The sequence below is a fragment of the Alexandromys fortis genome, unplaced genomic scaffold, assembly GCF_014885135.2.
Source record: "Alexandromys fortis isolate MF-2015 unplaced genomic scaffold, M_Fortis_MF-2015_v1.1 scaffold_233, whole genome shotgun sequence".
Lineage (NCBI taxonomy): Eukaryota > Metazoa > Chordata > Mammalia > Rodentia > Cricetidae > Alexandromys > Alexandromys fortis.
This window is the reverse complement of record NW_026068146.1, coordinates 1610567-1638075: the sequence shown is the minus strand read 5'-3', so window position 1 is coordinate 1638075 and position 27509 is coordinate 1610567. Positions and strand designations below refer to the sequence as shown.

General features: G+C 41.9%; 1 protein-coding gene across 2 annotated transcripts in view; it reads right to left on the bottom strand.

Moving 5' to 3' along the window:
* The window catches only part of Vcl (vinculin), a 93265-nt gene that overhangs the window by 10703 nt on the left and 55053 nt on the right, over nucleotides 1–27509 (bottom strand). For both annotated transcript variants that reach the window (XM_050127041.1, XM_050127043.1), the window contains exons 7-17: nucleotides 23962–24052; nucleotides 22662–22809; nucleotides 17648–17801; nucleotides 16500–16675; nucleotides 13035–13225; nucleotides 10964–11163; nucleotides 9835–9963; nucleotides 6894–7043; nucleotides 3753–3861; nucleotides 2381–2683; nucleotides 989–1113 (exon numbers count right to left, since the gene is read on the bottom strand). In XM_050127041.1, coding sequence (XP_049982998.1) covers nucleotides 989–1113; nucleotides 2381–2683; nucleotides 3753–3861; nucleotides 6894–7043; nucleotides 9835–9963; nucleotides 10964–11163; nucleotides 13035–13225; nucleotides 16500–16675; nucleotides 17648–17801; nucleotides 22662–22809; nucleotides 23962–24052 — 1776 coding nt within the window. The remainder of the gene's footprint in view (nucleotides 1–988; nucleotides 1114–2380; nucleotides 2684–3752; nucleotides 3862–6893; nucleotides 7044–9834; nucleotides 9964–10963; nucleotides 11164–13034; nucleotides 13226–16499; nucleotides 16676–17647; nucleotides 17802–22661; nucleotides 22810–23961; nucleotides 24053–27509) is intronic.

Below are 27509 nucleotides of genomic sequence, written 5' to 3'. Positions count from 1 at the left end.
AAAAGATTCGATGGCTTGGAGAGATGGCTCAGCAGTTAAGAACACTTGTTCCTTCAGAAAATATAGGTTCAACTTCCCAGCATCCACGGGGCAGCTCACAACCATCTACAACTCTGGATCCAAGGGATCTAATGCCTCTTCTGGGCTCCAAAGGTATTAGGCATGCAAGCAGTACAAAGCACCTATCCATTTAAAATTTAAAATTTAAACTTTTCTTGGTCTGGGGAGATAACTGAGCACTTGCCATGTAAGCATTAAGACCCTCGTTTGATCCCTGGCACCCAAGTGAAAAAACACAGCGTACTCCAGCACTCTGGAACAGATCTCTGCGAGATCACAAGGCCAGTCAGGTCTACATAGTAAGTTTCAGGACAACCAAGGCTGTGTAGAGAAACCCTATCTCAAAAACCCAGAACCAAAGCTCCAAACAACAACAACCCGGTATGGTGGTATGTGCTTGTAACCGCAGCCCTGGAGAGAGGGAGACAAGGAAACCCCATGGACTCGCGGGCCAGCCAGCTAGCCCTACATCCCACAGAGGTTCTGGTTCTAAAACTACGGTGGGACAACACTTGAAGTTGACCTCTCTCCTCCACAAGTACATGCATGTGTGTGTGTGTGCACACACTTTTTTTTAATTTTTTCAAAACGGGTATGAATTTTGCTGCTAAAGAGAGAGAGAAAGGTAAGAAGCTAACACGATTCTAATGCTGTGATGCCCCACTTAGCAATCCTCACCACAAATGTACTTTACACTGGCACCACATCACAACTGCACTTACTCTACTCCCTTCTCCCCCGTCACGTAAGCACATACACAAGTGCTGGGTTATGATGCCATACAATTCAGGAATGAAAGTCAAGATCTGTCTCTAATTCATCACATAAAGGCTACCTACACAGGCCACCTGGACCTGCAGACTATAAAAGCAGATCTGCCTCGCGCACGGGCTCAACCCCGGCTGCTCCCATCTCTGAGAGTACTTACTCGGAGCTGTTCAAGGTCTGGTGGAGGAGGTGGGAAGTCAGGCTCCTGAGGTTGGAAGGCTTCTCTGACCTTGGCCACAGCTCCCAGGATCCGATATCCTGAGTCCAGGAAGCTCTTTTGCAGGCCTAAACACAAGACACTCTCACTTTCAGCTGGGCAGGTCAGGGCCCACAGCTCTGCCTGCCCAGCAGAAGAACTGGTTCCTGTTAATGAGGCTGGATGTGAAGCTGCCAGTAGGAACCATGGCAGTGACATGGCAAAGGGAAGTAGGGCAAGCTAGGGGCCCTGAGGAGAGTCACAGTGCAGCTGTTCCTACAGTGGCGAGGATGCCTCTGACAGCACAACTCAGGTGCTTGGGAGAATCCTGGGCGAGCCAGGCTCAGGGGGTACCCATCACTTCTCTTATGATGAAGAATGGTCATGAGCCAGGTCTGCTGAGTGCAGAGCAGGGAGATGTCGGCTCCAGGTTGAGTCTGTAGCTCCCCAGAGTACATCTCACCTTTCTACATCTGTGCTCTAGTTGGCATTCAAGGTGCTAACCCTTATCTTGAACTGCTAAAATATTTAGAAACTCCAATGAAAAGATCAAATGCATCCACAGTGACGGTAGCCCACGAATTTGAAGATTCTGCCTGGGCCACTAGTGAGTCAGGCAGCCTAGATTCTCACCATTGAGATGGGAAATGTCAGTTTCCAAAGAAGGACTGTACATGATTACAAACAAATGAGTAAATGCAATTATCTCCCTTAGTGATACTGAAACTATGATCAAAATGTAGCTGAAGAAAACTCATATTCTTCCATACAGAGCCTAAGAAACCAGAGTTAGTTTAAGTACTCTAGATCTAACAAAAATAAGATTCTCTAGAAAGAGAGGTCACCTGTAAGTGAGATGAATAGAAAAAAAGCCATACCAACTTCATGAACTAAACGGTTGGCAGATGGGTAGCTGATGTTTTGTTTTGTTTTAAGTTTCCAAAGTATTGATTATGGATTACGATAGGAAGCCAGACAATTCCAAGAAAGTGCAGAGATGCTGATCCAGAGACTGACAAGCATGACGGTACTGCACAAAACTGCACAGAAGATTAATGCAGCATTCTCAAACCAAATGTCTACAATTTTTTCTTTTGATTTTTTTGAGACAAGGTCTCATTCTATAGCCCTGCCTGCCCTCAAACTGGCTAAATAGCTCAGACTGGCCCCAAAATCAAAGTTATCCTCCTGCCTCAGCCTCCTGGTTGTTGAGATTACATGAGAAAGCACATGAGACATTGTCCATACTTTTCCTCCCAGATTCTGTACGTAGTGGTTGTGGATAGCTACTCTTTTCCCATCTTCACTGAGTTTGCCTTGCAGTTAGGATGAAAGGCACCATGCACTGTTGCTTACCAGGGTCAGAGATGTTTCCAGCCACAGCCTTGGCATCTATCACCATTGGGGAGATTGTTTTGCTCAATTCATCAGAGGCAGCTTTCACAGCCTCACGGAACTTGGGGTCCTCGGAGTTCTCTACCTCCCTCTTAGCAACCAGCAGGATCCGGTTGGCTCGACGAGCAATGCTGGTTGCTCCAGCGACCAGCATCTGAGGTTGAATATTGGCCATGGCTACCTTACACTTGTCCAGGTCTTTTTTAATTGCTTCTTCAGAAGCATCCAACAGAGATTTGGTATCAATAGCCTCGTCCACCAGCCCTGTCAAGAAAAGAGAAATGGAACTGAGTTTGTTTTTAGAAAACAAAGACTCTAAAACACTGTTGTCTGCCTGCTTCTCATGAGAAAGTACAACACCCAGAATTCTCTTTCTCAGTTCAAAGCTCTTCCTACAACATAGAAAGCTTCCACGTGAACAAAACAGCTTTAAAAACAGAAGTGCAAGCACAGTCCGGGTCATCTGGACTCAAGACTTATACTGACCGTGGTCACTGGCCCTCTTATATCCACCACAGACAACCAGAGACACAAAGACATCAGGAGGAAGCAGGGGATTGCGTCTGAAACCGTCACCGCATCACCACCACAGTATCTGCTAAAGACTTTTTCTCCCTTCCCATCGCACTCTCCGGCTGACTGTTGATTGCTGGCAGCTTGAGGTGCCTAAGATGAGCCCCGCAGACAGCTCCCGTAACCCTAACAGCCTGCTTCTTATTTCTTTTACCTCTCTTTCGACACTTGAGGAGCTCTGCTTTCATTTCTGGCTGCTACAGACCCCTGACAGCAGATTCTACAGGGACAGCAAAGAGCCCACACTCCTCCTTTCTGTCCTCTCTCCTCTCCCTCCATAGAGATGAGGGAAGATGAAGATTCGGGGGTTCTTCTTCAGTCGCACAGACACAGGTGTCTCCTTTTTTTTAGAACTATGTAGTTGATAAGTTGGAGGAAACTCTGAGACAAGCTGGGTTAAATGGTAGCTATTGTGGTTCCTTGAAATCTGAAACCTCTGAAAATGACAGAGCCACTTACTGTATCCACAAACGCCGCCTCCCAGCCTCTGAAACCAAACTCTAGCTGGAACTGGGCAAAGACACTATTCAAAGAGAAGATAGGAGCTATAACAATGAACATCACACCAGAGGGCAGTGTTAAAATAAAGAGACTCAAACAGTCCCTCTTCCAACACAGCAGCAAAGCCTGAATGAGAGAGAAGCCGCCACCACTCCGCAGCCTGACTGGGGTCACTTTATCCAGCTACAGTTCATATAACCGTCCTGCTGAGGTCCTCAGAACTCATGCATCAGATCAAAAGAATTTCGCAAAATTCTACCTGTCATCTTTTCAACATTATCAATCCACTGGTTCTTCATGGTCTCAAAATGTTCATAAGCAGCTTGATTACCGGGGTTCCTCAGTAAGATGCGCGCAGCAGAGATGACCTGTCGATGACAAAGCAGTCTTCACATGCCAGGGCACCAGCATAGCACACTCCAAAACAAACCCACAGAAACACTTTTCCACATTTCTCCTATAGGTGGCACCAGGAAACCAAAGTTGGTTAGCCCCTTCAGGCTCAACACAGTAAGTTTGGTGCCATAAACAAACCTCAGAGGAGGCCCCTCACACGAAGGCTTTAGAGTCACTGCCAGGTTTGAAGAAAAAAATTAGGTGACAAAGTAAATAAACATTCATTTAATATTTCAGAAGAACACAATAAAACTGACAAAAATTTAAGAGTTGATGTATGTCTTCATATGAACTCTTTCATCTTAAAAAGAAGCAAAGAGAAACTAAAAATGAAGTTAGGCAATATAGTTCAATCCTGTAAGCCCAGCATCTGGGGGCCTGAGGAAGGAGGTTTTGGTTTGGGTTGGTTTGGTTTTTGGAGACAGAGTTTTCTGTGTAGCCTTGGCTGCAGGCAGAAAGATTTCAAACTTAATGCTAGCCTGCACTATCTATATAGGAAGACCCATATCTCAAAAATAAGAGAAAAGGTTGGCATGGCAGGCATGCCTTTGATCCTGTCACTGTGGGGACAGACAGAGAGATCTCTGTGATTGGTGAACTCCAGGCCAGCAAGGCTTCGCAGTAAAATCCTGTTTATAAAATACAATATTAGCATGAAATAAAACATTACTCAGATCAGATTTATGAATAACACTGATTAAAACACCTGTTCACAAGTAACCAAACAATTACTCAAATTTTATAACTAAGATACTGCTCAGTTAACAAACTGCTTTCACGTTCCTTACTTGAGTGAAGATTTACATCGACTCCGTGAGAGGTGGAGTAGGCAACACCTCACTTCCAAGAGATTCTACACTTGTTAGTGACAGTGTTTGGGACAGAAGCACTGAGTAGCTGGTAATTCAGTCCATACACAGTGCACTATGAAAGCTAAATTCATGGAGTTGAGAGAACTGGAATGCATTTGAGTCCAGATCTGTCTCTAAAGTCTTGGAGTTTGAAGTCTAGTTTTCTGGATTGTTTCTTGGTTTTAGAAGCACAAGGACAATTGTATTAGAGTTTAAAAAAACTCACAGGGTGGGCAAGCTGTAAACTCAGCAGCTACCTGAAGGAGATAATAGCAGGAAAAAAGAAAAAAGCCATTTAAGCTGGCATGGAGGTCAGACACATGGCAGACAAGTGGCCATATGGAAGGAGAGACGCTTTAAGAGGAAAAGTAAGAAGCCTGAAATATTGGCGGGAAAGCCCAAAGTGTTCAGGAAAACATGTTAGAACAGAGGTGGAAAGAAATAAAGAAGAGTTAGCTTTTCTGAACCCTTGAGAAAAGCAGGAAGACACACTGTCCCCCATATGATTATGGCCTTAAACTTCTGTCCTTCTAGGGCTTGTTTTTTTTTTTTTTTTCTTTTTTTAAATCTCAGTCTTGTGCTGAAATTTTGTTTTGTTTGTTTTATGGATGGTTCTTGTTTTTTCTTTCAATTAAGAATGCTCATATTTTATAGAAATTTCTAGAAAGGCTGGATGAAGCTAGGCATAGGGGTGCCTGTCATCCCACATTCAAGGTACTGATGTGACCTTTTCAAATGGGCTGGGCATGTAGCCCAGTGGTGGTGTGAAGTCTTTGCTTCACATGTAAAAGCCCTGCATTCCATACCCAAAGAGGGGAAAGAGAAAGGGGCAACATAAACACACGTGGACCATTTCTCTCCCTCCCCAGAAAAGTTCCCACGGAAGCTAGAATCACAGATGTATACAGGCCAGCAGAACAGGCACTTAATAAATGTAATGGATTTTACTGTGTTAGTAAGAGAAAGGGGGAACCAACACCAGATGATGCTGAGCAGCTGGTCTTCTAAAGAGAGCTGGCTGGGGATGGTACTGCACACCTAGAATTCCAGCATTAGACAGTGTTAGTACAGCCTTGGCTACAAACCAAAAGCCTGCCTCAGAAAATGGGGAGTGGGGAGAGAAGGGAAGGCAGACTGACTTATCAGAACCTTAATTCTTTCCTATTTGTTTTCTCTCATTTCCAATCTTCTTTTGTTCTTAAACTTCCCTGCTATCCTTTAATTAATTACACACTTTAGTTATGCGATTGGGTACAAAAGGAAAGCTAGTGATGGAAACAGTCTTCTTCTCAGTCCCCTCAAAGAGATGCTTAATACATATATGTGATTTGCTGCCTGCTTTTGCTGTCAAAATAATACTGACCATTATCTAAAATGCAAACAGTGTGAAAATATATAAAGGTCAAAGTCCTCCATAATCCTAGAGGTCACCAAGTTTGACCAAATGAATATGTAAATATGGATATGGGGTATATGTGTATGATGTGTGTATATATGATGTACATGCACATGCAAGCCTTTGTGAATGTGTACATGTGTGCCACAAATGGTGCGAAGGTCAGAGGACAACCCTGGTCTTTCTTTACCCTCACCTTCCAACTTTTTGGCGACAAGGGTCTCTTTGTTGTTCATCACTGTTGTATGCCAGACTCACTGGTGTGCGAATTCCCATGGATTCTCCTTGTCTCCACCCACCATCTCACTTTGGGAACTCTGTATTACAGACATACCCACCATGGCTGGCTTTTACATGAGTTATGGGGATCCAGACTCAAGTCCATATAATTATGTGCCAAGTGCTTCCCTGGCTGAGCTACCTCCCTAGCTCCACATACATTGGTTTAAGATTTGTTTTTATTACTTCTTATTATGCATAGGTGTGTATGTTGCATATGGGTATGTGCATATGAGTGCAGAGGCATAAGGTCCGCTGGAGATGCAGTTACATCCTGTCGTGAGTCAAATGACCAGGGTGCTGAGAAGCAAACTGGGGTCCTCTGGTAGAGTCCTCAAGATGGCTCCAAACGGCTGCGCCATCTCTCCAGCGCCTCCGCAGACTTTTTTTAATGTAATCCCAACAAAGCATCTAGAATTAATTTCATCTGGTAAATACTACGTGATGATACTGAAACGAGGAGTGAGCAAAGTTTAACCTGGGGAGTGAGTTCTCGGGCTGTCTTCACTGAAGCCTGAATGCCTTCCACCGTGGATTTATTGGCAGTGCCAACAGCAGCCGCCTTCTCCGCTGTGGCTCCAAGCCTTCCTGAATGGTTTTCAAAGTTCGCTGCCCTCTCATCAAATACCTTGAGAAAAAAAAATAAAGACATCAAAGAAATTTATTTCAATATAATGCACAAGAAAGTCTGAGAAAAGTTCTTTTAAATCTGATTCTGAAACTGCTCAAAAATTTGAGATGACATCAAATCTTATTACTAAGACAACAGTCAAATACCAAATCTTGACCTTTAGATATTTCCTCAGAGGTTCAGCCTTAAGCATCACGTACACACATACAGACACATCCATGAATTTTCATTCAAACTCACTTACCAAGAGCAAGCAGGATACACACAGAATGTACTTTGCAATAAGTTCACAGGATGTAAAGACTAAATAAATAATCTCATTCCACAAAGGTGTCGCTCATAGTTTGAAGAAGACAAAGCACTCCAGGCTCGACTGTAGGCAGTTGGGGCATTACAAGCCCCCCCCCCCCCGTATCCACAACGAGCCCTCTAGCTCCAGTCTCCTTCCATGTATCACGTTACCATTACTGTTGTAAGCCTGCCTTGACCCCAGTGGGAAAGATGATAGCTGGTGCTGTTACCAGAGTGAAGACAAAGGCGAGGGGGGGGGGGTGATTTAATCAGTCCCACTGCAAATCCTTCCACTCAGCTGCTAAACTGAATCTTAAAAGGGTAACTTCCCTTCCCTCGTGGGTATCATGAGAGACTGTACATCAAAAAACTATTAACTTAAAATGACAAAAGGCTTTCTATTTGCTTCGGTGACGTTAGGATCAATACCTGGAAAATAAGGTATAGCAAACAGCACTGAGTATGCCAGAAGCCTGGCAGAGTACCTCTTTTTTCACACCCTACTGGGGGTACTTGAAGGAACTCTGGCTCAAGTCAGACAATTTCTAGAGGTTTCCAGTTTGACAGCAAGCTCCATTCTCATGCCAGTGTTCTACATCACCAACTGCAGTCAGCCTAGCCTGTCCTCTTGTTCTGGTTCCTATTAGTCAATGCTCACAAGGTTTCTTACCCTTGCTGATAGCCACACTAGAGGCTTACAGGTCTGCTGCCTACTTTGGTGGACATTTCAAGCCCAGGCTATATCTGTTCTCCCTTTAATTGATGCATTAGATTGCTTTCCTACAAGCTCAGTCAAAGTTTACTGACTACCTACTATTTTCCCAGTCTTACGATAGATATTGAAAAGTAATGGAGAAAACAATTATCTGCACCTAAAAAGGTTCACAACCTAGCAGCAAGCCCAGAAACAGGCATCTGTAATAGGTACGTCACTACGTCAAACAGCATAGCCACACAACGATCTTATGGGAGTAAAAGAAAAGGTACTTGGTCCATCCAGAAAGCAAAAGAACACAAGAAAGGATAAAGAGGAACCAGGTAGAAAAGAAGCTGGAGGTCACAAGGTAGGGAGGGAAAGCAAAGACACAGAAGGGCTGAGTATGCAAGACATTACACACAATTAGCTACTGCAGGAGCATGGGAAAGAGATAGCAACCTGTATGAAACAATCATAAAAGAGTAGTAAAAGGCAGCCACAGGAGCTGATGGCTTGCTAGCATGCATGGGAGTCCTGGAGCGGATCCCCAGTACCCCATTAGTCACAATCTAGGAGAGCAGCACTGAGGAGGGTCAGGAGCTCAAGGCCATCCTCAGTTTCCTAATATCCAGGTCAGCCTGGGGGGGTACATGCAAAACAAACAAACACATAAACAAAGCCTTAGCACAAAGCTCCAGCCTTTGTCCTGATGCCCACAGAATGGCTTAGCCAGGAGAAGATCAGGAATGGAAGAACTCCTCTTCCCCAATTTGGTGGCTTAATGAATGATTTGATGACAACAGAGCTAAGCAATCATCCAGGGAGTGGATGGTTAGTCAAGAATCAGAATTTAAATCGTGGCAACATGATAGAAGAATTCAGAATTATTGGTGACATAAATGAATATGCCTGAGTTATTTATTGGTGTGAGTGGCTAGGGAAAGGCTGCAGGAAACAAACCATTTCCCAGGGAAACAGCATGTGTTGAGGAACTCAGGAAGCGTATGCAATCTAGGTTCCAGATAGACAAGACAGCAGAACGCTGGGTCTAGAGATCTGAAATTTGGAAGCTTGGATGAAAGAGCAGCAAATCACCCTGGTGCAAGGGGACTATGAACTGAACCATCCCTAACCTAGGCAGAAGGAGAGTCATTAAGAAGCAAGATCACAACTTTTACCCAAAACTGTCACATCTTGGGTGGCCCTCAAAACTCTTCTCATCTGTGGCTAATAAACAGCTAGAAAGCCATCAGCAAGACCTTCTCAAAAAAACAAAACCAATACAGCACACCAAGAGTGTCACAGTGAAAATCCAAGTAACACTTATTTACAAATCAGGCCTTCTGGGGTCTTTTTCCTGAAGAGTTAGCTTACTAGCGTATCACTAGCCTTCTGTTCACTGTAATGACTCTGGCTTCACTCTGGAACAGGGAGGAGTCATCAGAAGGGTTTGCACAGAATTATTACATCAAATGAGTTTTAAAAAGTGTCCTGACTTACGTTGAGTCTAAAGTGCCCTACTCAGAAAGGAGAGTAGAGGAGGCTAGAGCGATCCTCACCCTTCCTGCCTGGAGTGATGCCTTGCCACCTTCTGAACCAATGCCAAAGATACATACTTTCATGCCATGCTTCTTGCTATGTGGTGAAAAGCAACCCCACCTGCTCGAATCGAATGGCCGGATATGCTACAATTAGCAGGTAAAGACAGACATAACTGATGCTCTTGGGGGACTAAATATTTCCCCCTTTTGCCATTCCAATCTTTCATCCACAAGCAACCTATGTACTTCAGATACCTACCTCTTCCCGATTGAGTGCATCAGGAGGAGCTGTGGCTGCCACTGCCAACAGCTTGATGGGAGTTGTGGTATCGCTGAAAACATCAGACACCTCTTGGGTCATCGCTTCCTGCATCTGGGCTTTAAGATCCTTAAAAATAGTTTGCAAATGAAATTTATAGCAGCATCCAAAAGGCATATCTGCTAATTTCACTGATACATTCATTAATTCACTTTCAAAATTATTTCTTGAATATCAAATATGTATAAGCACAGAGCTAGCACAGACTTAGTTATGAATTCTCTTCTCTAAGGGGCATACATGATTCCTTTCATGATAGACACTATGAAATGATAATGAAATCACAGGGCTGACCCCAAAGAAGGCTCTAAGGTGAAACAGAGTTCCTCACCATTCCCAGGTCTGGCCAACCCTGGTGATGACTATATTAACTATTTGGAAAATACAGTAACAAATTTCTAAATAACTTACTATATTAAAAGAAATGAAAAAAATAGTAAGGTTTACAGAAAAACTCAATAACCTCCAAGCACATGCATATAATCACTGCACTCAGAAGGTCATGTTATGAAAACTTCCAAGAGTTCAAGGCCAACCTGGGCTACAGATTGAGATGCCCTATCTAAAAAAGTAAATACTGACTAAATATCAGTAAAATAATAAATGCATAGACAAATATCATGAAAGCTCTCTCGATTAAATGAACTTTAGAAAAACACTAGTTGCTGCCACTTGGCTTATTCCTAACAAGTTCTAATCTCCTTCTATATTTGGTGACATTGTTTTAATTTTCCCTAAACCCAAGAATCTCAAGTCTCAGGCTGAGGTGGGGGCAGCTCAGTCAGTGAAGTATTTGCCTTGCCACAGGAGAATCTGCGTTTGATCTCCAAAACCCACATTAAAAACGGCTGGCACTGGAGAGGTGCAGATAGGCAGCTCCCTGGGGGTCACTGGCTGTTCTCTCGGCAAGTTCCAGAACAATGAGACGCCCTGTCTCAGAAAATAAGGGTAGATGGTGCCTGGCACCTGTCTGGTCCTCTGACCGCTCCACACGCATGTACACACTACAAAAGTCTCTTCTGCCTGCTTCTTTGTACTAACAGGCATCAATAAGTATCCCACGGTCTACCTTCAAGGAGTCTTGAAGCTGGGATGCAAGTGCTCTCGCCTGCGGACTCTCCCCTTCCCCTCGGGCAGCCAAGTCAGCCAGCTGGGCTGCTAGCTGATCTACACGGTCACACTTGGCAAGAAGGTCTTGGCGATAAGGTCCCATCATGACGTTGGCCAGCCGATGCCCTTCAGCCACAAGTCCACGGATGGCAGCCTGACCTAAACCAAGAAACACAAGTTCACATAGATGCAGGAAAGGCAACTGTGATGCTACTCCAGATTCTTTTAAATACCATTTAATAGGAGTACATGATTCTCTGACAAACTATAACTCTTTGGAAATGCAGAAAAGTATAAAGAGAACAAACTATCCATTAACTTTTTAGAACTGGAGGAAGTGCTGGGATTAGACCCTGAGCCTCATGTATATCTAATACTGACCTACACCCCAAGCCTAACTTCTATACTTCACTCCTCTTCTTTATAATGAGAAATTTCCACTTACTAAATTTTTTTAATGTGGGATTCCCCTCTGTATGCTATGAATATGGTTTTTTTAAGATTTATTTATTTATTATGTATACAACATTCTGCCTCCATGTATGCCCGCATGCCAGAGAAGGGCGCCAGATCTCATTAAAGATGGTTGTGAGCCACCATGTGGTTGCTGGGATTTGAACTCAGGACCTCTGGAAGAGCAGCCAGTGCTCTTAACCACTGAGACATCTCTCCAGCCCCCTATGAATATGTTTTATTACCATTGGTTAATAAAGAAGCTTCTTTGGCCTATGGCAGGGCAGAATATAGGTAGACAGGAAAACTAAACTAAATGCAGAGAAAAAGAAGGTGGAGTCAGGCAGAGGCCATATAGCTGCCAAAGGAGAGAGATGTCTTGTAGCCACCCAAGAAGCAAGATGTGAGGTAACAAACCATAAGTCTCATGGCAAAATATAAAATAAAAGAAATGAGTTAATTTAAGATGTAAGAGCTAACTAGAAATATGCCTGAGCCATCGGCAAAACAGTGTTATAATTAATATAGTTTTTATATAGTGATTATTTGGGTCTGGGTGACCAGGACACCAATACACGGTCTCCGTTTACACCTTTTAGAATACTTGTCCAGCACACACAAGTCTTAGGTTTGGTCCCTAGTACTAAAAAAGCAAAAATCCAAAAACATGACCTAAAAATATAGGCTATGTTTTATTATATTAACCATAACTATCTTACCGCTTGCTAGTTCTACAATAATATTCAAATTTTTTACATACATTCTGATAATAACTCCTTAGAAATGAATTGATAAAATAATCTCCTAACAATCCAATTGCTGCCCAGTTGGCTATTACTAAGCACTAAGCATAGAACATCAGATCCGAGTGTTCCTGTCATTTCACTCCTATACAAGCTCATGCCCTGCCCAGGTCTCCAGCCCCTCACTGGCACTCGTCCTCCGTAATTCAAATGATTACCTTACCCACTGAGTGTAGGAAAGGGGAGTCTAACCTTCAGCCAATCATGAAACAAAACTCATAGAAATCTATTCCTAGGTCTTCTTTTAAAAACCTAACTCTTAAATTATTATATTTTCAACATTCAGTCGGGCATGGTGGCATATGTTTTTAATTCCAGCACTTGGAAACCAGAGGCAGGTAGATCTCTCTGTGTTCAAGGCCAACCTAGTCTTCACAGTGAGTTCCAGGACTAGAGTTACAATAGAGAGACCCTGTCTCAAAGAAAAAAAAAAAAAAAAAAAAAAGATTCAACTTTTACAGGATGCTGTGAGGATATCAAATAGTTTTTACTGTCATTTCCAAAAACTAGGTACTGGGTAAGGACTATAAAAACAGAAATACTCCAGGATGAAAATAAACATAAGATTGGTAGCAATTAGTTCAAAGTTTCAATTATGACACTCTTGTCAGCTTGTCCAGAGCAAAATCATTTACTTTCTAATACTTCTTGGTTAAATTATAGAAATTTTACTAGCTGCATTTGGAAATAAAACCCTACTGAAAAGTTACTTCCCAGGGGCTTGAGAACTCTTTCAGCAGTGAGGCACACATTTGTGCTGAGACCAGCCCTTACCAACTCCACGGTCATCTACTGTAGGATTATCAATCCACCGCTGTGCTTGTTCGATTTTGCCCTCGAGGTGGACAGCTGCCTTGGCGGGTCTGCTGTTGGCCACAGCCCTGTTGGTTTTGGTCTGTAGGTTCTGCAGGGCAGTGGTCACCTGTTTAGCCAATGCTCTAGCCTCTGGGGAGTCTCCTTTCCCCCTGCAGAAGTAAAAATGACCATCCAGTATAATTTACATTGTAGGCACAATGATGTAGAGATAATTTAATAGTTAATAACATTAATGAGAATGGAAGTTGCTAAATGACATTAATGAGAATGGAAGTTGCTAAATGATTATTAAATTAAGTTGAAATGAACTCTTATTTAGCCCTTAAATATGAATGTAACTTAAATTCACATTATTTTGTCCTAGTTTGAGTCAGTCTATATAATTACACAACTACCGGATTATGTTAGCTGAGCCTAATCACTCAGCACTAGATCGCACGCACTCTCCTCCTGCCACACATAAAAACACAATATCCAGCCGGGTAGCTGGCGCCTTTAATCCTGGCTCTAGGGAGGCAGAGGCAGGCAGACCTTAGACTTCAAGGCCACCTTGGTTTACAGAGTTCCAGGACAGCCAAGACTACACAGACAAACCCTGCCTCAAAAACAAAAAACAACAGCAAAACACCACAAACTCCCTGTGGAACTAGGTGTGCCCAGACAGCCATGCTGGCAGTGGAAGCAGAACTAGTAATAACACAGCTAGCGATGGTGCCTGCTGGGGCCCTACTTTCTCCAGGTACGCTACAAACTCTCCCTCACATCATTTAATACCCACAGCAACCCTGGGAGGTAAAGAGCCCTCACTGTGAAACTCCCTGTACTAACTCATCCTAGTATCATACAGTTCCTACTCTCTGCTGTAACTAACTGAACTGGGGGTTTCTACTCAAAGACAACACACCTGCAGTCACAAATTACATGCAATTAGATTCTAGTGTTTCTCTAAGTACAGTGTAAATAGAAGTAAAATGGGATTCTATTTTTAGGTACTGATAGTTAAATTGGTCATCAAAAGAGACTTTGATAAATTATATCTAGAATGGGGTAAGGGTACATATTTTAAACAAAATTTTCAAGTAATCATTGGTCCACACTTCAAAAACATTGTCAAAGTCAACCAGTAGTGGCTCTGGAGCTAGACAATCATGTTAAGCCTGGGGTTTGGTTTGTCAAACCAAAGGTAGAAGGCCCAAGTGACGTGGAAAAAAACGAGTAAAAGACAGACATACAGGACCCATCCGACAACTAAGATGCTGAACGGGGACATGGGGGCTTCTAGTTACTAGTAGACTTGGCCACAGTCAAGCTGTGGTTCCATTAGATGTCACTACATATTCTCAATCCAGTTCCTTGCAGCCAAAGAACCTAAACAAATGTAGCCACACAAAAATTTAAAAAAATAATCATGTTATGTCTCAAGAATAGAAATTGACCCAAAAGATGTGATTCTAACCATTAAGAAAACAAAAAAGCAGGACAGAAAAAAATGGCTCAGCAGTTATAAGGATTAGCTGCTCTTTCAGAGAATCCAGGTTCAATCCCCAGCACCCACGTGGTGGCTCACAACCATTTGTGACAGCTCCAGTTCCAGATTCAACAGCCTCTTCTGGCCTCTGTAAGCACCAGGCATGCATGTGGTACACAAACATGCATGCACACAACACAGCCATAAAACATAAAGTAAGTAACAATTTAAGAAAGAAAGAGCAAATATAAAGAATCTGATCAATTTTATATTGTGAGACTACTCAATCACAGAAGAGTACCTTCATCTGCTTCGTCTATAAAAACAAAAATATCAACCCATCTGTCAGAATAAACTAATTTTAAAAACTTCTTTATTATTTTAATTTTCTCTAACCTCCCATCTTCCAAAGCTAGACAAAGGAGGTGTTTACCACGGTTTTCACATGACTAGTTTTGTTGCCAGGTTATGTACACGTCTACTCATGTTACAGTGTTAACTATGATGACAGCATTAGTGGCCACACATGAAGGTCTACTGTTATCTCCGCTAGTTATCTCTTTGTCATCTAAAAAATATTCGCAAGTATCTATCTATGCAATGGATTGTGTTAGGTACTAGGAATTCATAGTCTCTGCTTTTATGGTTTCTTAGTCAGCAGTGCCCTCTTTGTCAGAAGATAATAATGAATCCCTTACTTTGGAAGATGAAAAGAGGCATTTTCTCACAGAAGAACAGAAAGAGACCACATAAGTTAAATGGAAGAAGTGGAATATGACTATGGTTATTCTTAGAGAATGGTGCTGCAGGTCTGTGTCAGAAAAGACAACCATTTGTTCTTTGCCATCGTTCCCTTCTTTAACACTCTGAAACACGTTGAGAGGCTGGCCGGGGAGTGCAGTCACTATACGATATCCTTGACCAAGACCTGTCCTTCTCTAGCTCTCAGAGAACATACCCTTGGATAAAGCAATTATTCTGGGAGACACACATGGACCAGTGAGGGAGGACAAGGCACCCAACTCGGACTACCATTCTTACATCCTAGGTACAGCATGGGGCTGATATGGCTTAGTTTGGTTTAGTTTGGCTTGGTTTCTTCAGATAGGATCTCAAATTCATGGTGGAGCCACAGGGGAGTTTGAACTTCTGATCTTCCTGGCTCTACCTCCCAGTTTCTGTGATTATAGACATCATCTGCCATGCCTTGTTTTATACAAAGCTTGCAATCAAGCCCAGGAGCCTGCACAAGAACTCGACCAACTGAACTATATTGCCAGTCCATGGTGCTGTTTAGCTGTTATTTTACAAGAGCAATATCTTTGTCAGAACAAAAGGGTAACTCTTTTCCATATAGTCAGAGTAGGCATGAGGAAAATCTTTAAGAAAGGAAGCTGAAGCAAGGATGTTATTATAGGAACGATCATCCAGGAAATGTAATTGAAGAATCCTTTATATAATTGCTACTCGAGAAATCACAGTGCTAGTGAAGGGAGAAAAGAATGCTTCCTGTCCTGATCACATACACACGCAGGAGTCTTTTCATGGCTCACTACAACAATGATTTTCCCTGTGTCTAGGACAGACAAGTAACAAACAAAGCAAGCAAAGTCCTACTTTAGAAACAATGAAAATAGAGCTTGAAAATGAATTCTCATCAGGCTAATGGTCTCATTTAAAACTATGATCACTAACAAGTTATTAAATCAACTTCAGTTACAGCACTGATACCAGAGGCAACATCTGACCTAGCCATATCACTAACATATTTAGCCTATGGAGATCCCACAAGCATTTACCATACATCATGTCTGAGATAGGGTCCAAGGATCTACATTTGGGGGTTAGATGTCATTTAACCTATGTGGATTCAACTCAACATGCTCCTAAAATAGAAGAAAGGGAGAATGGGAGGTGAGAATTACTCATTTTTGACTAAGAAATTAAATACATACTGTCTTCGTAAATCTCCCAATTTAGAGGTCAGAGCGGCTATCTCTCCAAGGGAGCGTAGGATGTCATCTCTCTCCTTGGGATCATCACACAATTCTGCAATCTTCCGCGCTTCCGCCAAAGCCCCTCGAATCTGTTCTTCTCCTTCAGGTCCACCGTTTGGATCTGCAAGCCAATTCTACATACACACCGAAGTGGACAATGTCGTCTACTCATGAACCACATCAAAACTTACAAATCCATCAGAAATAGCTCTCAAGTGGTCACACAGCATAATGGTAATCACTTTAGAGTGCTAATTCTAATTGTTCCACACGTTACTAGCTCAGGTAACATCAAATCACTCATCTTTTCTGCGTACCATCATGTCATATCCCCCACCACCCCAAATATTGGGGATCAAACCTAGCCAAACACTCCTACCACTGAGCTGTGTTACCAGCCATGTTGATTTCCATTAAAATAATTCTCAGGGGCTGGTTAAGAAGATGGGCTGGGTTCAATTCCCAGCATCCACCTGTTTAAAACTCCAAATCTGACACCCTCACAAAGATATACAGGCAGGCAAAACACCAATGCACATAAGATAAAAATAAGTAAATTATTTTTAAAATAAATAAAATAATTCTCAGGCTGGAATTTTAGCTCAATTATACAGTGCTTAAGTAACTTGCACAAGGCCCTGTGTTTGACAACCAAACTGAAAACTGAAAAAAAAATTAACAAAAACAAAAAAGAATAAAATATCCCTTTTTTTTCCCCAGTCTTCAAGCATTTATGTTTGTAAAACGCTTGAAAGTTGTTTTACATAGAGTCGAGCCCTAAATCTGAACACCACTATGACCTAATACAGTAGAGAATTCTAAGACAGGAAATGGTTTCGAGATCTAGGATTCTGTCATTCAGAGATCTTTTAACTAGCTGAAGTTCTGAAAATTAAGATCTTTAATTCAAACTGTAGACAAACACGAGTTACACCTAAGATGGTGCAGGTGTTACCCCAGGAAACTACTGGGAATCGGTCTTCACTGAGGAGCATCCACTACCTACCCACAGTAGACGAGGGCAAAGGGCAGTGTAGGAAGAGATAAGGGACATTAAGAACCCGTCTTCTCTTCTCCAGCCTGTCCCTACTGAGAATGGGCCTCACCTGGGCAGCATCAATCTTCTTGGCAATACTCTGCTTTGAGTTTGTCATGGCTTCCAGCTTTCGAGCTGCATTTTCCACTTTGGCGGTGAGCACGTCTAGACCCTGAGACACCTGCTGAGCCTTCTGCATGGCCACTGGCGAGGCTCCTTGTCCTCTGCTCAGAATGACAGATTTGTCATTATATCCTCTCAGATACTTAATAACAAATACGTCATTTTATTAGCGTTGTGTCTTTCTCGATTTCCCCAGAAAACTGAAGAAAGGAAAAACATCCACCCACCTACTTTCTCTTTTGCTTTCAAAAACATGTTTTTATTCTGTTTTGTTGTTTGAAACCAGGTCTTATGTAACTATAGCTAGCTTTGAACACCTCATCTTCCAGGTTCTTCTTACCAAGTGCTAGAATTACAAGCATGTGACACCATGTCCAAATCACATCAGTTTTAGGAAACTATTTAATGACTTGAAAGCCAGGTTAGCAAAATTGATAATTATTCTTGACTACATAACCAAACATAAATTGCAGCAGGAAAATTTGCTGGAGATCTTACTGTTACAGAGGGATTTGTTACTATAGGATAGTGTGTGCTTCAGAAATAAATAGCCCATTAATTTGTCTTGTTTATAGGGAATCGTATGTTAAAATTATTTCAGAATAAGTTCAATTATTATTTCAAATATATATATTTCAAATATATATATATTTCATATATATATACTGGTTTTTCAAGACAGGGTTTCTCTGTAGCTTTGGAGCTAGCTCTTGTAGCTCTTGTAGATCAGGCTGGCCTCGAACTCACAAAGATCCGCCTGCCTCTGCCTCCCAAGTGCTGGGATTAAAGGCGTGCGCCACCACCGTCCGGCTCAATAAGTATATTTTAATAAATTTTTTAAGCATGAGAGAATATACCAGAGTGAAACCAATTAGATCTGTTTCTCTAAATCCTGACTTTTTGACCCCTGTGGGAATTTTGTTCTAATGTTTAACATTCTTGGGCTTTAGAATTTTGGGGGGGGATGGGGGGGTGTTGTTTGTTTGTTTTGAGATGGGTGCTGCCTATTTGGAACTCACTATCTGGACCAGGCTGGCCTCAAATTCTCAGAAAGGCACCTGTCTGTGCTTCCCAACTACTGAGAGTGTGTCACCATACCTGGCAGCTTCTCTTTTTTATTTATAAAATTAAAATTACATAAAATGAAGGTAAGTAACAATACAGTATTTGCCCTGTTTATTTAACAAAGTACTTCACCTATCAAAATAACATACTTTGACAGGAAATGCACAATTAGTTCAGTGATAGACAGCATAAGGGTTTGATCCCCAGCACTGAGAAGAGAAAAAGGAGGTAATATACATCAGGGTTGAGGTATGGCTCACAGTTGTAGGCAGCTTGCCTGAATTTCTGAGATCCTGAGTTTAATTCGCAGCTCGGGGAGGTAGAGAGAGGGGTGTTGCAGAAAGAAAAAGAAAAAGAAAAAAATGGGAAAGAAAAAATATACCTGAAAACACTTTGAGAACACGTTTATAAAGTACTAATGTAAATAAGCTATCATCACTAATACAATGAACCTAACAATCTTTTTTGTGGGGAGGGAGTGGTTCAAGACAGGGTTTCTCTGTGTAGCTGTGGCTGTCCTGAAATTCTTTGTAGACCAGGCTGGACTCGAACTCACAGAGATCAACCTGCCTCTGTCTCCAGAGTGACGGGATTAAAGACCATGCACCGCACCACCTGGCTAATAGCTTTCATTTTTGAGGGCATCAGGTGGACAGACTTTAGAAGCAGGTCTGACGTAGGGATTTCTGAGACACGGCAAGCAAGAAATGTGCACTGTGACGTATCTCCTGAGTTCTCTCTTTCTCTTCATTTTCTTTCTGTTTTATGTGCTTTGGTGTTTTCCTGCATGTATGTCTATGTGAGGGTGTCAGATCCCTTAGAAACTGGAGTTACAGACAGCTGGGAGCTGCCACATGAGTGCTGGGAATTAAACCTGGGTCCTCTGGAAGGGCAGTGAATACTCTGAACTGTGAGCCATCTCTTCAGCCCCAGTGATAATATCAATGTGTACCTTCCATTACTATGTAAGGAGTTAGTACTGAGGAACAAAACCACGCTGTTTCCTGAAGTCCTTAGAGAACTGGTATAGTTCCTTCTCTCAGAAATGGTATTCTACTACTGCAAAAACACTATGGGACCGGGTAGAGATCAGTCCCTTAACAGAGTTTCTAGGACACAAAGCGAGACTTGCCATCTTTTTACAAACTTGGATTATTTTAATCCATTTAGGCTAGTAAAGCCAATCATCAGTGTGATAATTTTATCATTTTAAGGAATAGCATGATTCATCCCAATCTGAGCTTCTAACTTTAGGAAAAACTCCAAAACATCCTTGCCTCCTTAACAGTAAAATGAATCTATTACCTATCTTTCCCTCCCCCCAAAAAAAATCTTTTCAGTGGGTCTACAAGAGCTAGTTCCAGGACAGGATCCAAAGTTACACAGAGAAACCCTGTCTCGAAAAACAAAAAACAAAACAAAACAAAAAAAATTCTTTTTTGAGATGTCATTTATTCTTACTTGGTGTATATGGTGTTTTGTCTGCATGTGTCTGTGCACCATGTGTGCAGTGCCTGCAGAGGTCAGAAAGGGCACTGAATCCTCTGGAACTAGAGCTGCAGATAGTTATAAGGTGTGGTGCTAGGAACTGAACCTGGGTCCTCTGAAACAGCAGCCAGTGCTGTCACCCATGAAGCATGTCTCCAGCCCAAACTGAGCTTCTTCTGTGTGTGTGTACACGTGCGTGTTTGTGTCCAGGTGATGTTTGTGACACAGGGTCTCTCGCTGGTCTAGAACTTGCTGATTAAGCCAGGCTGCTTGGACAGTGAGCCCCAGGAATGTGCCTTTCTATCCCTCACTGCAGTGGAATTACAGAGCCAGGGTGCTGTGAGGTCTGACTTTTTACACAGCTTCTAAGGAGCGTCACACTTGCTCAACCCCTTTGCCCTCTTTTTGGAAACCCTTCTACACTAACACTGAAGGCGATGAGCCCCCGAAATGCAGCGCCAGGAGCATACGTAAGCCTTTTTCTCACACCTGAGGCCTTCCCACAGCTGACAGGAAAACAAAAGACTGAGGAAATACTGCCCATGGTTTCTTTTATCTCATTCAAATATAGTAATTAGTTAGGAGGAATATTTCTGATATATGGTTTAACTGTAAAAAGGTAAGAATATATATGGGCCAAATTCAAACTAAAAAGCTTTGAGTTCTACACAGATAAAATATATTCTTAAAACCTAGAAGCCTGAATATCAATGAAGAAAGAGTTGCTATGCCTCAGCATCAAAAGGATAATGCAGCTGGGTGCATAAGAAAAACCATGGGAAGAGATGGTCTTCTAGTCTTCTACTATGAGAGGATAACACAGGCTCTGGTATGAAGCAGGGCCATAGTTACTGATCTCTGGTCTAGCCTTTTCTCTTGACAGATTAGGATACTCTCCCATACAATCATCTCATTCTTTTCTTATATTCACAACTATGTTTTTGAGAATTCCAAATGAAAATTGCCTGCCACACTGTGAAAGGCCTACAGACCAAAGAGCCAGCAATGAAAAATTAGAAGAGCCAAGAATCTTGTCAAACTGCACTGGCATTTTTCCAAAGGGGAACAAAACTTCTTTTCTCCTTTCTGCAAAGTTCTTGGCATGCTTCTGACAAAGAAGGCTGCTTCTCAACAGGAAACAGGTTCACTAAGAGCCATGAGACCACATCTAAGTTGTTCCCTCCCCCTCCAAATGCACCTCTGAAGGCCCGGGGGCTTCTACATCTGCAATGCCACAAAAAGAATGCCTACTATATACAGGATTCTGCATTGTTTTAGGGGGAAAGGAACAGTTTCCCAAGAATAAAACTTTTGTGTTGGTCCAAAAGAAGTGCTTTTACAGTCTACAGCTGGATGTGAGTACTTTGGGCCAAGTAGAGTGGTGTGGAGCGTGTGGGGGTCTGGAGTGGTGTGGAGCGTGTGGGGGTTGCCGTGCTGTTGTCTATGATATGAGCAAGAAGTTTCAGGACATTCTCAAAGCAAAATTAAACTTCATCTACACTAGATTTAAACACAATTTAATCCTCTCAATGTCTATAATATTTTCATCAACTGCATAAATGATTATTTTTTTTTAAATCTACATTCTCCTGAGTTTTTTCAATAGCAAACTAAGTGTACTTATTTGGGGCTAGAGGAATCAAAGGCTTGTGAAGAGTAAAAGAAAGGTTAAAAAACAAATTACAAGAGTCTGTGAGATGGCTCAGAGAATATAGGTATATATACAAAATAATAAAATATTAACAATTTTTAAATTTTTTATGTTTTATTGAGCTATATATATTTTATCTTCTCCCCTTCCTCCCCTCTCCCCTTCAACTCTCTCCCATGTTCCCCATGCTCCCAGTTTACGCAGGAGATCTTGTCTTTTTCTACTTCCCATATAGATTAGATCTATGTATGTCTCTCTTAGGGATAAAATAAATTTTAACACAAAATGAAAAAGCATTATCTCAAGTGTCTCAGGGTGACCTTCAATTCAATAGGTAGCTGAGGATGACAGTGATCCTCCTGCCACTATGTCCTGAGTTCTAGGATTCAAGGTTTTCATTTCGCGCCTGGTGATGGGATCACGCATACTAAGCAAGCTTTCTACCAAGTGAGATGAATCTCCAGTCCTGTTGTCGCTCTTTGATGTTTCTTTCTACCATCCATCTTTTATAAAGTATAATTAACCTGGTCAGATTTCAACTCTGCCCTTATTCTTCATAAAAACTCTCACTAAAAACTTTTTTTTAAAAAAAAATCAATTACAAAATAAGCTCTAACTTTATTAGTCTTTATAGTTTACAGTTCTATTTTCAGCAAAAGACAATTCAGAAAAACTGGCATGGACTTGCTAATACCCTGAATGACCTCATGAGGAGTGAGTTGTTCACTACTGTCTGAGCAAAGCAGAGGAACCTTACCTGGCTCGGAGGTCAGCCACTTGGTCAGTCATCTGTCCTAGCATTTTGCAGGTTCCTAGGATCTCCCTGCGTTCCTTGCCTGCACAAAGTTCACCAACTTTTCCAGCTTCTTCTAAGATCTGCCTGATGGCCTGCTCACCAGCATCCCCTAGAATGGTAAGATATTCAATATCTACATTGTAGGCACATCAATTATTCAGAGAGGTTACTTTACAAGTCATTTCATTCATGAAGGAATGGTTGACTTAAACAGACAAGTGATAGAAAGCCTTCTGTCTGACAGCTAAAAGCCATGCAGTGCCTCCCAACCATGAAGTGAGGTTTTAACCACAGGCCCTGCTGGAAAAGGTATTGGGCACGATATCTGCTCAGAAATGTGAAGTGGCCTGAGGTAAGAATGTGGACAATGAGCAAAGAATCTAGTCATTTCACAGTGCTTGGCACCTCCAACTTCCATTAGGTTTTTCCCATTTGTTCAAACAATCTAAAGTAGAATAAAGATTAAATTAGAAAAGCCAAGATCAATAACCTACTTGGGTCTTGTCTTTATATAGTCAACTTCATTCTACCATTCTTATAGGCATCACTATACAATCTGCTTAACTAATTACTTTGCTAACATAAATGGTAGTCTGCCCAACCTGAACTAGCAAAAAAGAGCTTTTATTCACAATAATTACTTTTGATTGAGGGGATGCGTGAAGAATCTTTCAAAGAATGGCAACTTAGCTTTATTATTTCATGGCAAGAGGTGATAAAGCCTGTACCTTCATCCCTTAGCACCTAGGAATGTTTCATGCTGTGGGACAATGGTTTTACCCTGTAAAGATTTGTTTCTTGTACTTGTTTAATAAAATGCTGATTGGCCAGTAGCCAGGCAGAAAGTAGAGGCGGGACAATGAGAACAGGAGAATTCTGATAAGAGGAAAGATGTGTCTGCAGCCATTACCCAGATGCAGAGGAAACAAGATGAGACTGCCTCACTGAAAAAGGTACCAAGCCACGTGGCTAACACAGACAAGAACTATGGGCTAATATAAGTTATAAAAGTTAATAAGAAGCCTGAGCTAATAGGCCAACCAGTTTATGATTAATATAGACCTCTGTGTGTTTCTCTGGGACTGAACAGCTGTGGGACCAGGCGGGACAGAAACTTCTGTCAACGGTTTCAGTTACTGGGAATTCTGGTGGGGTGTAACAACTACCTCAGGATGCTGAGATTATAAAAGGGTTCATTCCTTTCCTTCATTTGCTTGTATTTCAGCTCTTTATTGTTCAGGAAAGAAGAACTGCAGGTTACCTGGGGAGGCATTGGGGTCACGGAGCCAACCTTTGGCTTGATTCAGTTTGGAATCTATGGACGCCAGCGCTCTCTTCATAGCTTCAGTGTCCTTTGGAAGAGAAACCCCGGTTATTTTGTCTGTTTTATATCTTGGTCTCTCATTTTTTTACAGAGAGGGAGTTACAACACTAACACACAGCAGCTAAGGCAGTCCTGTAACAGCCTTAAAATAATCTCAAAACACCACAATTCCTGTGTCTGTCAAAATGCAACATCTTGCATGCAAATCTCCAGTTAATTCTACCCTGCCTCCTGTGTCTCCATTGCTAAAACTGCAAAAACTTTTAAAAAACTGCATAAAGTCAAACAATGTCTAATGTCTTCTGCAGAACAAAGCCCCGGGCCTCATGCTTCGTTATCAGCCTTTCAGTAGCCAACAGCCGTCAGCTGAAGCCTTCCAGAGTCCTCCCTGCTTCAGGCAGCCCCAGTAGTATATGGTGCCGCAAAGCACAGTTCTTTTACTTCTTGTTTTGAAATGCACGTGCACGCGCACACACACAGGATGATGTTTCATTATATATAATTAATTTTTAAAAACTTAGAATTACTTATTGAAATAAAATAAATAGAAGGTGTTAATGTAATCATTTTGTTTTGGCTCTCAGAATAAACCACTAAAAGTCGTCCATGAAGAAAGCACACTGCTGGTCTTCCCTGCTATCACTTCCTTCCCATCCTTCAATCACTTGTCATCCCTAATACATGGATCTCAATGTACTGCTCATAGCCAGGATTCATGACAATAAGCATAAAGCCAACATAGACTCTCCCAGGATATATATAGGTGTAGGTAGGAAACAACCAATAAGGAGAATTTGAGGGGGGTCTCATTGTGTAGTTCTGGTGTCCAGAACTTGACATGTAGACCAGGCTGGCCTTGAACTCACAGAAATTTCCCAATTAAAAGTATATGGCACCACTCCCAGATTAATAAATTTTTAATACAAATAACAATATAACAAACATCTATGTGCCAATCTTTAGAATTGGCAGTGTGATACACTGTCTCTCTGTCTCTGTTTCCCCACCCACTGTCTGTCCCTGTCTGTCTCTCAGGTATAACTGTGTATAGCTTCCCTGGAACTCATTATGTAATCCCAGATTGGCATCGCAATGATTTGCCTGCCTCTGTTCCTACCTCACAAATTCTGGGATTAAAGGTGTGTGCTACTACAACTGGCCCTAGGCTGTCCATCTCTTAAGTCTGCATTTGGCGTCTTAAAAAACAATCTCTCTCCTTTTTGCCCTAGAGGACTGACTCTCAAGAGAGTCAGCCCATCAAAGCATGTTAACCTCTAAAATTCTAGGCAGTGCCCCATCCCCAGCCTTCTTCAATTTCCAATCCTACAGTGTTGTACCATCAGGCTTCCACAAGGAGGCACCAAGCACACTCCGATTTCCAACTCCAAGAGCCACCACTAACACAGAGAAGGAGCACTGTTCGCAGGTTTAATCAGCAGCAGGTGGACTATAGAATTTCCAAAATACCTACTCAGAAAACAGACTCTCCACTTTAGGATTCCTTTCTCTCCCATCTAGAAAGAGAGGAAAAGCTCTCATTCTAACTGTAGGCTCAGCCACAGCAACAAAAAGGTGAACTAAGCTATGGGGATGAGTAGGGGTGTAAAAGTTACCAAGTTACATGGAATTATGATAGCTACCAAGACAAGGCAGCATCATGACGATCTGGTCCAAAGTCCATTTATAAATAGTAAAATAGGAGAGTAGTATCTTTAGGTAAGTTGCTAATGATGTGTAAATCTGTTTCTTTTCTCCCCTTTGTTGTACGTTAATTTTTACAGCAAAGCTTGCCCCCAGAAAAACACAGAGCTGAGTTTCAAATAATAAAGGCCCAAATGGCTATCTTTTTAAGACTGTTGGGTAATTTCTGTCCTCAAGGAACTAACAGGACAATTTTTAGCATTTAACATAAGTTATAAGATTTAATAAACTGTCTAGGTGTAGATATGTTCTTTCTTTCAGGAAATATGTGTATAGCTTGGAAAAGAGGACTGTGTCAATGGGAAATTTAAAAGAAATTTCATAAACATTTCTGTAATACTTTCTATTTGTTTTTGTTTTTCGAGACAGGGCTTCTTTGTGTAGCCCTGGCTGTCCTAGAACTCGCTCAGTAGATCAGGCTGGTCTCGAACTCACAGAGATCCACCCACCTCTGCTTCTGGAGTGTTGGGATCAAAAGATGTGCACCATCACCACCCCACAGTTATACTTTTATTTTGGTGAGAAAACCAACAGACATTTATCTACATTTCAAACTCTAAATTCTAAAGAAAATGACCTATTTTGAAATGTCAGACACACTTTCGCGCTAATTTAGCAGTAAAGGCTACTGACTAGGAAGGTAACTTTGGTTTCCTGCATAATACATTGTTCTAGCCATGTTCCCTCAAATACTTCACTGAATCTCAGGTTTAAATGTACTTTTACAAATTAAGAAAAAGGGAATCACTCTTATGATTTGATCTTAAGTCTGCTGACTCCAACCTCTTATTTTATATTACACAGAACTCGGTTTGGCCACTAAATAAATAAATAAATAAAAAGCCTGGCAGTAATGGCGCATGTCTTTAATCCCAGCACTCAAGAGGCAGAGGCAGGTGGATCTCTGTGAATTCGAGGCCAGCCTGGTCTACAAGAGACAAGAGACAGGCACCAAAGCTACAGAGAAACCCTGTTTCAAAAAACAAACAATCAAATAAAAAAAGATCTCGGTTTGGTTTTGTTTGTTTTTTCCTAAAGAGTTAACAAATATGCCATAAGCCTTCTGCAGCAGTCAGCAGACCTCCACCTTGTCAGTCCAGTCACTACTCCTCACAGGAGAAGCTCCAGAATCGAGCTCACAATGGGCACTAACATTAATGACTGCTTTCATCCCCCAATATCCCAAAGTGGTTTGAAGTACAGTGGGAAACGAGCTTGCTCTATGCAGCATCCACAAAGATCGCTCCTTTTTCTCGAATCAGTTCACATGGCCCCTTCACAGGAAGACAGAATATGATTCCCAGGAAGAGAGCAATTTTCTTCTGAGTAGATCTGACAACACCAGGAAATTAAAATCAGCAGATGCTCATTTCCCCTACCCTGAACCGATGGTAAACGTGGGATAAATCTGCAATCTTTTGTTATTCTGCAATATGTGCAGGATTAGTGCCCTGTGGAGACCAGAAGAGGGCATCAGATCCACTAGCACTGGAGCCACAGACAGCTGTGAGCTGCCATGTGGGTGCTGGGAATTGAACCTGGGTCCTCTGGAAGAGCACTCAGTGTAACCTCTGAGCCATCGCTCCAGTCCTGAAGCTGCATTTTTTAAAACTGGGAATTTCAGTTAGTTTCTAGGTTGGTTTTTGTTGTTGTTTTATTTTGTGTGTGTGTGGGTGGGTGAGTGTGTGGGTGTGTGGGTGTGTGAGAGTGTGCCATAGCACATGTGTAAAGGTCAGAGAACAGTTTACTGGAGTCAATTCTCTCTGACACTGTGGGTTCCAGGG